Source organism: Pantherophis guttatus, chromosome 4 (genome assembly GCF_059756535.1).
Source record: "Pantherophis guttatus breed Tessera chromosome 4, ASM5975653v1, whole genome shotgun sequence".
NCBI lineage: Eukaryota > Metazoa > Chordata > Lepidosauria > Squamata > Colubridae > Pantherophis > Pantherophis guttatus.
The window spans coordinates 142,758,129-142,770,651 of record NC_142066.1 but is presented as its reverse complement, the minus strand read 5'-3'; the positions used below and the strand labels follow the sequence as shown (position 1 = coordinate 142,770,651).

The 12,523-nt window shown below is 38.6% G+C and overlaps 1 protein-coding gene across 2 annotated transcripts in view; it reads right to left on the bottom strand.

Moving 5' to 3' along the window:
- CCNY (cyclin Y) overlaps window positions 1–12,523 on the bottom strand; it is a 141,606-nt gene that overhangs the window by 30,573 nt on the left and 98,510 nt on the right. For both annotated transcript variants that reach the window (XM_034402172.3, XM_034402173.3), the window contains exon 3: window positions 8,567–8,601. In XM_034402172.3, the coding sequence (XP_034258063.1) occupies window positions 8,567–8,601 (35 nt within the window). The remainder of the gene's footprint in view (window positions 1–8,566; window positions 8,602–12,523) is intronic.

Genomic DNA, 12,523 nt, shown 5'->3' with positions numbered 1-12,523 from the left:
CCCGTGAGCTATAGTGACAAAAGACAGGAACAATGAGAGACATTATGACTTAAGTTCACAAATGCTAGTGTAATTTGAGCCTTAACATGTTGTGTGTGAACTGAGTCATTATCGTCTATGAACTATGGCTTAATGACTTACCAAGTTATGCAATTTGAACCAATTATGGATTATTCTACTAGGCACGGGTGTCAAACTCACTGGGTCACGTTGTCACATGATGTATCGTGGCTTTTCCCTTTGCTAAAATGGGGGTTGGCGTGGCTAGCATGTGACACATCTGGCCCGCTGGCCATGAGTTTGACACCTCTGCTATAAGGCATATTTAAGTCAATTTTAATGTGATGTGCTATCTTAACCATTATACGAAATTCAGCCTATTACACTTTTTAGGGCACAGCTTTCTACTTTGCCAATCAGAGAATCATAGGGAAGGTGTTTTATTTCAACCCTGCCTAAGGCAGCATAGCACACAATCAGCTGCTGTACAACATTTGCTTGGAAACCTCCAGTGATGGAACTTCCATGACTCTTAAGAGGTAGGATTAATAGCGGTAATTTCCAGGTCCAATAAATTCCTCTTTATTTCATGTTTAGATCTTTCTCTTTTGACAGCTGGAGCACACTGCTGGCTCATGCTTAATTTGCACAATGTACCTGGGGCAATGGTGGGGCTCATTTTTTTTTTTACTACCAGTTCTGTGGGTGTGGCTTGGTGGGCGTGGCATGGCTTGGTGGGAGTGGCAGGGGAAGGGTACTGTAAAATGTCCATTCCCACCCCAATCCAGGGGACGGTTACTGCAATATCCCATTCCCTCCTGATCAGCTGGGACTTGGGAGGCAGAGAATAGTTGGGGGCGGGGCCAGTCAGAATTTTTACTACTGGTTTTCTGAACTACTCAAAATTTCTGCTACCAGTTCTCTAGAACTGGTCAGAACCTGCTGAAACCCACCTCTGATCTGGGGGCTATGAGATTGGGGAAAGATGGCGTATATTTCCTATTCAACTGATTCCATGAGACACTATACAATGTCATCAACCTTCAGCTTGCTTTTCCCCTTTCTAAAAATTGCTAAATGTTAAAGAAACCTGGAATATTGCTACAAGTAATCTACAACTTGCAAACAGTTCATTTAGTGACTGTTCAAAGTTTCAGCGCCTCTGAAAAAGTGACTTATGACCATTGCAGTTATAAGTGTCACATGATCAAAATTTGTCTGCTTGGCAACCGACTCACATTTATGATGGTTGCAGTGTCTTGGGGTTATGTGATCATCTTTTGCGACCAAGCAAAGTCAATGGAGAAGCCAGATTCACTTAACATTTGGGTTACTAACTTAATAACTTCAATGATTCACTTAACAAATGTGGCAAGAAAAGTCGTAAAATGGGGCAGAACTCAACATATTTCTCGCTTAACAACAGGAATTTTGGGCTCAGTTATGGTTGTATGTTGAGGACTACCTGTATGGTCATAGAATAGCATGAAAATATTGCAATCTATTTCCTACTACTAAAGATGGAAATGACTTCTGTTTCTCCATGTGTATGTTTCAAAGATATTCCTCTATAAAAGAATCTGACTCCAAATTTCATCAAAATAATAGTAATGAAATACACAAAAGTTGAGACCTTATGCAGTTCATCTTATACTTTGATGAACTGCAATATTGAGCCAATATTCTATTCAGATAGTCATCATTCTAGATAGTTAAGTACTTTGCCCACTAATCCAGATTCTAGTCTACTCTCTTCCAGGGAAATTCACTGGGAAGATTTGGGTCAGCCTTTCCCTTTTGCTTAATCTATTTCACAGGGTTTTTGTAATGTGGATAAATAAAAGGAGGTTCTTTAAGCTCTTGGAGAAAAGGTGGAAACCAATTGAATAAAAGATAAATAATAATAGTGTAATAATCAGTCTCCTATCCTAATATAAAAGCACTTGAAATATTCTGATATGTAAACAGTAACACTCAAGTCAATCAGTGGTGAGGAAATTTTTATTTTTATTTATTTTTATTTATTTTTATTTGTCAGGCATATATAAGATTGCAGATATAAATATGAACATCATTATAAGTACATGAAATGTGTATGAATAAATGGGGACATTAGGACAGGGATGGTAGGCACATTGGTGCACTTAAGCACACCACTTACACAGACCTCTTAGGAGTGGGGTGATCTTGCTGAAATCATATTTTCTGCAATTGAATTTGGAGCGGTTTACCTTAAGTTTGTATCTATTGTGTGTTCGTGTATTGTTTTGGTTGAAGCTGAAGTAGTCATTGACAGGTAGGACATTGTAGCAGATAATTTTATATACTACGTTTAGGTCAGACCGAAGGTGGTGTAGTTCTAAGTTCTCTAAGCCCAAAATTTCAAGCCTGGTGGCATAAGGTATTCTGTTGCGAGCACGAGGACTCTTCTCATGAAATATCTCTGGACTCGCTCAATTGTATTAATGTCCGATATGCAGTGCGGGTTTCAGACAGATGAGTTGTATTCAAGAATTGGTCTAGCAAATGTTTTGTATGCTCTAGTTAGCAATACAATATTACCAGAGAAGAAACTACACAAGATTAGGTTAATAACTCTTAGAGCCTTTTTGGTAATCATGTTACAGTGGGCTCTGGCATTTAGATCATTAGATATGAGTACTCCAAGATCCTTGACAGAGTGGGAGTCATCTACGAGGTTGTATCCACCTAGCTTGTATTTTGTGTTCTGATTTTTTTTGCCAATGTGTAAGACAGAGCATTTGTTGGTTGAGATTTGGAGTTGGCAATTGTTTGGAATATAGTATTTATATATATTTGTTTGAAATATAATGGAATATAGTAGATTTCTATGGGTTCAATAATAACTCTTCCTGATAGCTAGGCATAGGATTCCAATCTCAATCAATTTCAGTTCTTGCCAAAAGTTATGACTAACTTCATAGGATTTACCAAGAGCCTTGGTAGCACAGTGGACTAATGCACTGTTATTAACATCTGCTGCTTCCAATTACTGCAAGTTCAAATCCCACCAGGCTCAAGGTTGACTCAGCCTTCCATCCTTTCAAAGGTAGGTAAAATGAGGACCCAGATTGTGGGGGCAATAAGGTGACTTTGTATAAATATACAAAAGTATGAGGGCTATTGCTTAACGCATTGTAAGCTGCCCTGAGTCTCCAGAGAAGGGCAGCATATAAATTAAAGCAAAAAAAATAAAATAAAATATTAATCTAACCCCAATGTTAAAAGAATAGTACAATACCTAATCTCACCCCAAAACCACATCAATGGAACCAATAAAAAGCTGTTTTTCATTGGTTCTTGTAAATAAGGTTTCATGGGACAGAGAAGACATGATCAGTTTCCTAAATTTTCTGTGTGTGATGATCAGATCCTGACTAATAAAGATTTAGAACAGGGGTGTCAAACTCGTGTCGTCACGGGACATATCGTGACTTTTTTCTCTTCACTAAACTTGGTGTGGGAGTGACCAGAGTGTGATGCATCCGGCCTGCAGACCGCGAGTTTAACACCCCCGATTTAGAAGATGGTTATGGATACACCTTCCTGAAGACACATTATACAAAGACTTAGTTGTCTAGAGAAGCTTAGGAAAGAGAAGAACAGGAAGAACAGCAGCAAGCCGACACAGACTTGGTGGCATCCATCAATCAGCAAGAATTGGGTATGTCTAGTTTAATGAAAAGAAGGACTAGGGGTGATATGACAGTAGTCTTCCAATATCTAAAGGTCTGCCACAAAAAAGTAGAAGTCAAGCTATTCTCCAAAGCATCCAAAGGCAGGACAAGAAGTAATGGATGGGAACTAATCAAGGATAGAACTAACTTAGAACTAAGGACAAATTTCCTGACAGAACAATTAATCGATGGAACGCAGAAGTTGTGGGTGCTCCAACCTGGAGGTTTTTAAGCAAAGATTGGACAACGATCTGTCTGAAATGGTATAGAGTTCCTGTTTGATCAGGGGTTGGACTAGACCACCTCCAAGGTCCCTTCCAACTCTGTTATTCTGTTCTGTTCACCCAGTTGTAAATCCCAATGGTGCTTTTTCCAAAAGGCAACTGGACGTCCTTGGTTTTTTTCTTTGCTTCTCATTCAAAAAACTTCTTCAGTTCTCTTGGATGAGAAGCAAAAATTTTTTCAAAGAAAAAACCACAAGAAAATCCAGTTGCCTTTTGGAAAAAGCACCTTCGGGACTACCATGACCTGGATGATTGAGAATCTCCATAGATACCCAGCTGCAAGCTCTTCTGTTATCAGTGAAAAAAAATTGCTTCTGACTGGATTTCAGGAAGTCTCCTAGAAAAAAACAAAGTCTCTTGTGTAATGAATCAGAGGATAAATTCATTTCACATGGGAAATAGTTCAGCTGTTAAAATGCTGGTAACCTCTTCCCTTTGATCTCAATAAACCTTGCTTTAAAATGTTACTTGAAAAGAGTTTGGTTAAAATAAGCTGCCAAAAGACCTACAGCTGCGAATGAATCAAAATTTGGGAAATGAAATCAAAGGAATGGAATCAAGGGAAAGGATTTCTTGTGGTCTTCAGGAGGAATGTTATATTTGTCTTCAAATAGTACTTTCTCCTCCCAAACTTTATATTTTTAACACAGTTTAGGAAAAACACTGGTTTAAAGTAAAATTAAGGCCTGTATAAAACATTTTTTAAAAAATAATGACATGGTATTTCATCCCTTGCACAATAGGACTTTCTCCACCTAATACATCTAAATGGTGCCAAAATTTGAGCACCTGTTATGCTTTTCACATTTCCTTTTAAAAGTAAGTTGCATTTGAAAGAACAAGAAAAAGCAGGATTGGGATAGTAACAGCAGAACCAACTTGCTTTGTCTGCAGCAGACTGCTGAAAGGAGTGCATCATCTGGAGCTCTTAAACCATGTGTGGTAGAAACCAAAAAGGAGTAGATACTTTCTTGTTATTTTCAGCTGAAACTAAAGAGCTTCACTGTAAACCTTAACAGTAACAACCCTAAAATCCAAAAATAATACCAATCCTTTCCATGTACATGGACCCTGTCTCGTTCATTTTGCATCATGTCCTGTGGTACTGCAGCCCTCATTTTCTGGAAGATGGTACTTGTAACCCCTATACTGTCAATCCTAAACTTTGATGGGGAATTATGGATATTAAATTGACTGCAATTTGATTTGACTTCTATCCTGCCTTTTTTTACCGTAGCAGGCTGAAGTCTCATACTGAGCATGCCCCCTAGCAGTTTTCCTCAGAACAGCAACCTGGGAAGTCACTGAAACAGACAAGGTGACCCCCAAATCATCTAGTAATTTCCACGGCTGAAGTTGGACTTGAACCTGGGTCTCCCAATTCCGATCCAAAAACTGAGAAAGGATAGGGAAATAATATAAGAAGAGAATCATGCAATGCTTATTTAAAATCAAATTATTTCAGACTCCAAATCTCAGAATTTTATTACCTTGATCGCTTTGGCCAGCTGTTATGTGTTATTGAAGTTCAGTGGTGTCAGCAAAACAAATCTCCCTGTCCAATTTTCCTGAGATTGTTTTGGGGATAATCACGCAAGCCGTTAATTTGGAAGGTCATCATGCAACAGCTCCATATTAGAAAAGGATGGAGAACAATTATCTCCCATGGCAATGAAGGTCTTACACAGGGCCAACCCAAGAAGATCCAAAACTCAAGATTTCATTACCTTGACTATGAGCACGCTGACCATTGTGTACTATTGAAATTCAATGGTGTCAGCAAAACAAATCTTCCTATCCGATTTCCCCAAGATAGCTTTGGGGATGCAAGCCGTTAATATCAACCCTGAAGCCATTTTGGAAAGTTTTCAGGGCTGCCGCAGCAAGGCCAATTAGAGCTGTGGGAATTGGAGGGGGGAATAGGGATAGCTGGGGACTTATAGCCAAAATAAAATTCTTTGCCTGGGAACCAAGAACGTTCTTACCAGGTGCTGGGGAAGCGTGGACTGAAACCAACTGGAGTTGGGACTGTGACCTGGTTGGACCATGTGAAGGACATGTGGACTGGGAAGGAAGATTTTTAATTTGGGTGGGGAAAACCTCGGGCCCCTATGACATGCCTAATAAATATGGATTTTGAGGAGCATCTTGGCCTCTGAGTTTTGATTGCATTGGGACTGTTACTTGAAACCCTGACAGTTAATTTGGAAGGTCAACATGCAACAGTTCCATAGAAGAAGAATCGAGAATGGTTAGCCGTCATGGGAATGGAGGCCTTACTCAGGGCCACCTCAAGGAGATTCAAACTTCAGGATATTGTTACCTTGACCATGCAGCATAACTAGCTTTGACCAGCTGTTTTGTCTACTATTGAAGTTCAATAGTATCAGCAAAACAAATCTCCCTATCCGGTTTTCCTGAGATTGTTTTGGGGACGATGCATCATGCAAGCTGTTATTTTGGAAGTCAGTATGCAACATTTCCATATTAGGAGAGGATCATAAATGGTTAGCTGCCATAGCAATGAAGTCCTTACTGAGGCCAACCCAAGACGATCCAAATTTCATTACCTTGACCAAGTGGGGGGACAAGCTTTGGCCAGCTGTTGTGTATTACTGAAATGCAATAGTGTTAGCAAAACAAATCTCTCAAAACAAATCCAGTTTTTCTGAGATTGTTTTGGGGTTGATGTTAGCATTACATAAGCTGATTATTTTGCAAGGTCAATATGCAACTTTTCCATATTAGGAGAAGATCAGGAATGGTTAGCTGCCATGGAAATGAAGGCCATATTCAAGGCCAACCCAAGAAAATATACTGACCTTAGAAAGGAAAAGACTCCATGTCTCAGGTGGAAAAATCTTCGGGATTGACACAATCCTGTTACCATGTTGGAATTTTAATTGACATTTGGAATGGGGAAATGGCCCATCTATGGACACCATAGATCAGGGGTGAAATCCAGCAGGTTCTAACAGGTTCTGTAGAACCGGTAGTAGAAATTTTGAGTAGTTCGGAGAACTGGCAAATACCACCTTTGGCTGGCCCCAGAGTGGGGTGGGAATGGAGATTTTGCAACATCGTTCCCCTGGAGTGGGATGGGAATGGAGATTTTGCAATACCCTTCCCCTGCCATGCCCACCAAGCCACGCCCACAGAACTGGTAGGAAAAATTATGGATTTCACTCCTGCCATAGATCCTGAATATTCTCATACTGGATACGGACCTACGTTTGTCAGGCCTTTGTTCCTTCATGGTCTGATAACCAACAGGCAAAAACAAATACAAAAATCCCTGCCAGTAACAGAATACTTATTAAGTATTATAGTGAATGCCATCCAACAAACATTGACTTAAATGCGGGGGTGTCAGGCCTGGAAGCCATCTTTTTTGTTGGATCTTCAGGCCTGCCACTTTTACTACTGTGGAAAACTGGAAGAGGGGATTGTATGGAGCCAGAGTGATATATAGTCATAATAACATTCCTTTCTCAGAAAGTCAAGGACATCTTGCCCTGCACCAAGACAACTGGAACTGGGAGGCCTCTCCAGTTGGGACGGTGCTTAGATTAGACATTATGATAGACTTGTGGGTGTTGGGCAGGGACTTGGACTTTCACTTGAGTGGGGAAAACCTGGAAGCTCTTAGATTCGAGTTTTCCCAGATGTGCCAATATGACATCTCTAATAAATTGGAACTTTGAGGAAATTCAAGTTTACTTTCATTGGAGGTATTACTTGGAACCCTGACCCGGGGATGGGTGGGTGGGTGGGGGGACGGGGACAGAACCATGTAATTTTTGAAAGTATTTAAAACACGGTGTGAACTTTACAGAGCATTATATTTACTTATATCTACCATGTTTTCCTGAAAATAAAACCCAAAAATATTTTTTTGAACCCCGAAATAAGTGCTTGGCCTTATTTTTGAGGAGGTCTTATTATTTTGGGGCACGTGGAGCAAGATGGGGCTCCTCTTGCCATCTTACCTGATTTCCAGCTCTGTCTCCCTAACGCTAACCAGAGGAAATGGCGGGAACCAGCTGTGCATGCATTTAAATATTTTCGGGGAGGGCTTACTTTCAGGGGAGGGGCTTATTTTAGCGCATGCACTCAAAAGTCCAATTGGGATTATTATCCAGGGTGGTCTTATTTTCAGGGAAACAGGGTATTAGCCCCCAAATTTTGACTACCTTTGGAATGCATTAATGTCTCTTTTTCAGGCATCGAAGATCATACAAATTCTGCTACACTGCATTCTTGGTTGATCTTCTGACAAATAAGGGTTTAAAGTCCATGTTATATAACTGACCTAATCTATGTAATTGCTTCATATGTCATTTGAATAATTATATAAATGATTTATATAACATTGATAATGTAAAAAACCAATTATATAATGACACAAATAACATTAAATTTCAAATCACTTTGGAAGGAGCAAGCTTTGTCCACTGTTTGCATATGAAGTTTTAAGTATAATTTAGTTCATTTTATTCGAAGTCTACATAATGGAGGTTTGGAGATCATGTTTTACTGTATATTTTAAACATGCTACTTAGCTAAAACATTTTTTTCACTTACATGGTTTATGTAGAGACTCTTCCGTTTTTCTCTCACTGTAAAAACACAAAATGTATGAAAGTTATATAATCTGAGGTCAATTAATTTTTGTACCATCTATTGTTAAAAAAATTATGACCTTTGTAAAAATGGATAATCAAAAACTCATTTTCTAATTTTATGTTCATATTTACTCTTGCAGAATAAAATACACAATCGGGATGTGTAAATTTTAAAAAAAGTTATATTAACATGCTGCTTTATAAAGGAAATGATTCCAATTTCATGATTCAGTTATTTAATTTCATTGAAACATTCAAGGACAAAAACATTTTGATACACTCAAATAGCACAAAGGCATGAATCATGTTTTAAAATATTTTTTAATTTTTATAGTATATATATAACTTCATTTCAATTTTATATGTTTTCCATCAGCCTAATTTAAAACATTTACTGTCTATAGAACTTGATCTTGATTTTAAACAACATTGTCTTATTTCAGGTACAAAATTTAAGCATCAAAACTTTTTAGATGCAGGGCTTTTGATATCAAAATCAAAATCAAAACATAAATTCCATCCATGTTACTTAGGCACCCAGCTACAATAATATTTCATTCCTTCATGCTCTTCATCTTTCAACTGATTCATAGTTTTGGAATGCTGGCAAGGGCATTCAATAGCTAATGGAATAGCTAATAGCTAATACCCATTTTCTGAGTTTTTGTATAGTTTCCTTTGCACCAAAATCTTCAGACAAATCTCACTTCTCATTGCTCTCATAGTCTACACTGCCTTTATTTTATTATTTTATTATTTTTTTTATTAATTTGATTTATATGCCGCCCTTCTCCGGAGACTCAGGGCGGCTTACAATGCGTTAAGCAATAGCCTTCATTCTTTTGTATATTTTATACAAAGTCAGCTTATTGCCCCCACAAACTGGGTCCTCATTTCACCTACCTTAGAAAGAATGGAAGGCTGAGTCAACCTTGAGTCTTGGAGAGATTCGAACCAGCAGAAATTGCAGGCAGCTGTGTTAATAACAGGGTGCACTAAACCACTGTACTATCAAGGCTCTTTAGAAAACTAACAAACCAACTGTCCTTTCCTGAAAGTTTGGGTAGTACCTCTACATCTGATCTGGTTACAATTAACTGCATACTGAAGAAGCATCCAAAGGTGAACTCAAACAAGAATAATTCTGAGAGTTAGAAGTTCAAAGATAAGGAAATATTTCTATTCTTCGTGAAGTTCTACATTACCTTGTGTTGAAACATCTTTATTATTTGCTAGTAAGACCCTTGGTGGCGCAGCAGACTAAAGCACTGTTAAAGTAACACCAGCTGCCTGCAATTATTGCAAGTTCAAATCTCACCAGGCTCAAGGTTGACTCAGCCTTCCATTCTTTCGAGGTAGGTAAAATGAGGACCCAGATTATGGGAGCAATATAAAAAAGAACACCGCTTAGGGGGGGCCGAAAGCCCTACTAAGCAGGTATATATAAAAGTATGAAGGCTATTGCTTAACGCATTGTAAGCCGCCCCGAGTCTCCGGAAAAGGGCGGCATATAAATCGAACAAATAAATAAATAAATAAATAAATAAATAAATAAATAAATAAATAAATAAATAAATAAATAAATAGTAAATTTCCAACTCTAAATTAAGTTGTTAACTATAGAGCATAAAGCTACTAAAGGTGTTTGCAGGAACCAGGCCTTGTCATGTATTATGCATGCATGTTGGTAAGCCTTCAACCCAGTAATTCTTAACTTCTGAATGCTCCAAATGGATTATGTACCGTATTTTCTGGTGTATAAGACAACTGGGCGTATAAGACGACCCCCGACTTTTCCTGTTAAAATATAGGGTTTGGGCTATACTCGCCGTATAAGACTACCACTCTTCCAACTCACACCAAATAAAAATAAAATAAAATAAAATAAAATAAAATAAAATAAAATAAAATAAAATAAAATAAAATAAAATAAAATAAAATAAAATAAAATAAAATAAAATAAAATAAAATAAATAAATAAAATAAAATTAATAAAAATACACACACACAACACAACTGGCTCACCCACAATGTAAAAGCAGCTGTGCTAGACCCAAAATGGCCCCTGCAACAAGCAGGAATCTCACACAGCCACAAAAAGTCCCAAAAACCAACTTTCACACTTTATACACACAAAATACAGCTTTGTGAGATTTTGAGTGTTTGTGTAGTTAGAGTGAAACACTACAGAAACATACAAAAACTCAGAAAGCTGCACAAATATTATTTTATTTTATTTTATTTTTATTTTTATATAAAAGCAGCTAAATTTAAAACTTCCAAAACTTTAAATGGCTAGGTCTAAAAAAAGAACAACTAAAAAAAACCCCCAATTAACTATTTTCTTTAAAGCTCCCAAGGGGGGAAAAAACTTATCCAATAGAACAGGGGTCTCCAACCTTGGCAACTTTAACACTTGTAGACTTCAACTCCCAGAATTCCTCAGCCAACTTTGCTTTGCTGGCTGAAGAATTCTGGGAGTTGAAGTCCACAACTTCCTGCCTGCTTGATTGCGGGCAGAGAGATTCAGTTGCTTGCTGATGCAATCGATGCAGGCAAACGAAGCAAGGCAAGTGTTGCAACTAGCAGCTAAGGTAAGCAAGCTGGAGGGGGGGGATTTTTGCTACCGATTAGCAGTCAGTCAGAGCCATTTAAAAGAAAAAACTTTTTTAAATGGCTCTGGCGACCCAAGCTGAATTGCCTGATTATTGCTGAGCACATTGTAAGCCGCCCTGAGTCTTCGGAGAAGGGCAGCATATAAATCAAATTAAAAAAAAAAAAATTAGCAGGCAACTCAGCTGGGATGGTCAGAGCTTGGCTCGTCAGAGCCTTTCGGGCTGGTCTGCCTGGTTACAGGAGAAGGACACCTGGCGTATAAGACGACCCCTGACTTTTGAGAAGATTTTCATGTGTTAAAAAGTCGTCTTATACGCCAGAAAATATGGTACATGTGAATTCACAGATCACTATTCAAAGTGCTATTGTTCCAGATAAGAACAAGTAGTCCACATTGAGTAACCATAGTTGGGACCATTAGCTATGTCATTAAGCAAAGCAGTCACTAAGTGGGAAATCATGTGATTGCAACCATGCTTTCCTTTTCTCCAGTCCCGCCCTTTTTGGAATATTCATCCTGACACTGGAACAGCTGCTAGACTAATCAGTTTTACACCTTCAGCTTCTTTCCCTCCTAATCACTCTCCTGCTGTTTGAATCCTCCCTCTGGTGCTGGAATAATTAGCAAAAAGGAAATTAATTCATTGGAGGGGAAGGGATTACAGGCACACAATAGGGAAAACATATCAGGAATACAGTGGCACCAGCAGCCCCCAGCATGAGCCATATTCTCCATTGCGTGCCTGATTACTCTTTTATAATCCCTTTCTCTCCAATCTGTTCACTCTGCAGGGAGGGAGGAATGGGTTAGCCCAGGAGAGATTGCCTATAGCAATTTTTTCCCTCCCAACCCCACTTGTGTAAGCAATCTCTCTGTTTAGGGCATATTCCTTTCAATGTGTATTTCCTTTTGCGTGCCTGCTTGCTTGTAATGCCTTCCTCTCCAATCTCTCCACTTTGCAAGGAAAGGGGTAAGTAAAAAAAAACAAAAATGGATACCTACTGTAATGGCAAACATATGATTGAGGTTCCAATGGGGACATGAAAGGAGCCCCCAATCGGGTTTCCATTGGGCAGTGGTGATGTAGCCAATTAATCTTTTCAATCTGGAAGGTCTCAGTACTTCCAATATGACAACAGTACCAGCTGTTGTCATATTGGTTGCCAGTACCAACCAATACCAGTACCCAGGATAATGGGTACCAACTGTAATGCCACTGTGACTAAGGGTGCTGCAAACATCATAATGCGTATGTTAGTCATAAAACTATTTTTTTTAGCACTGTTGTAACTTCAAACA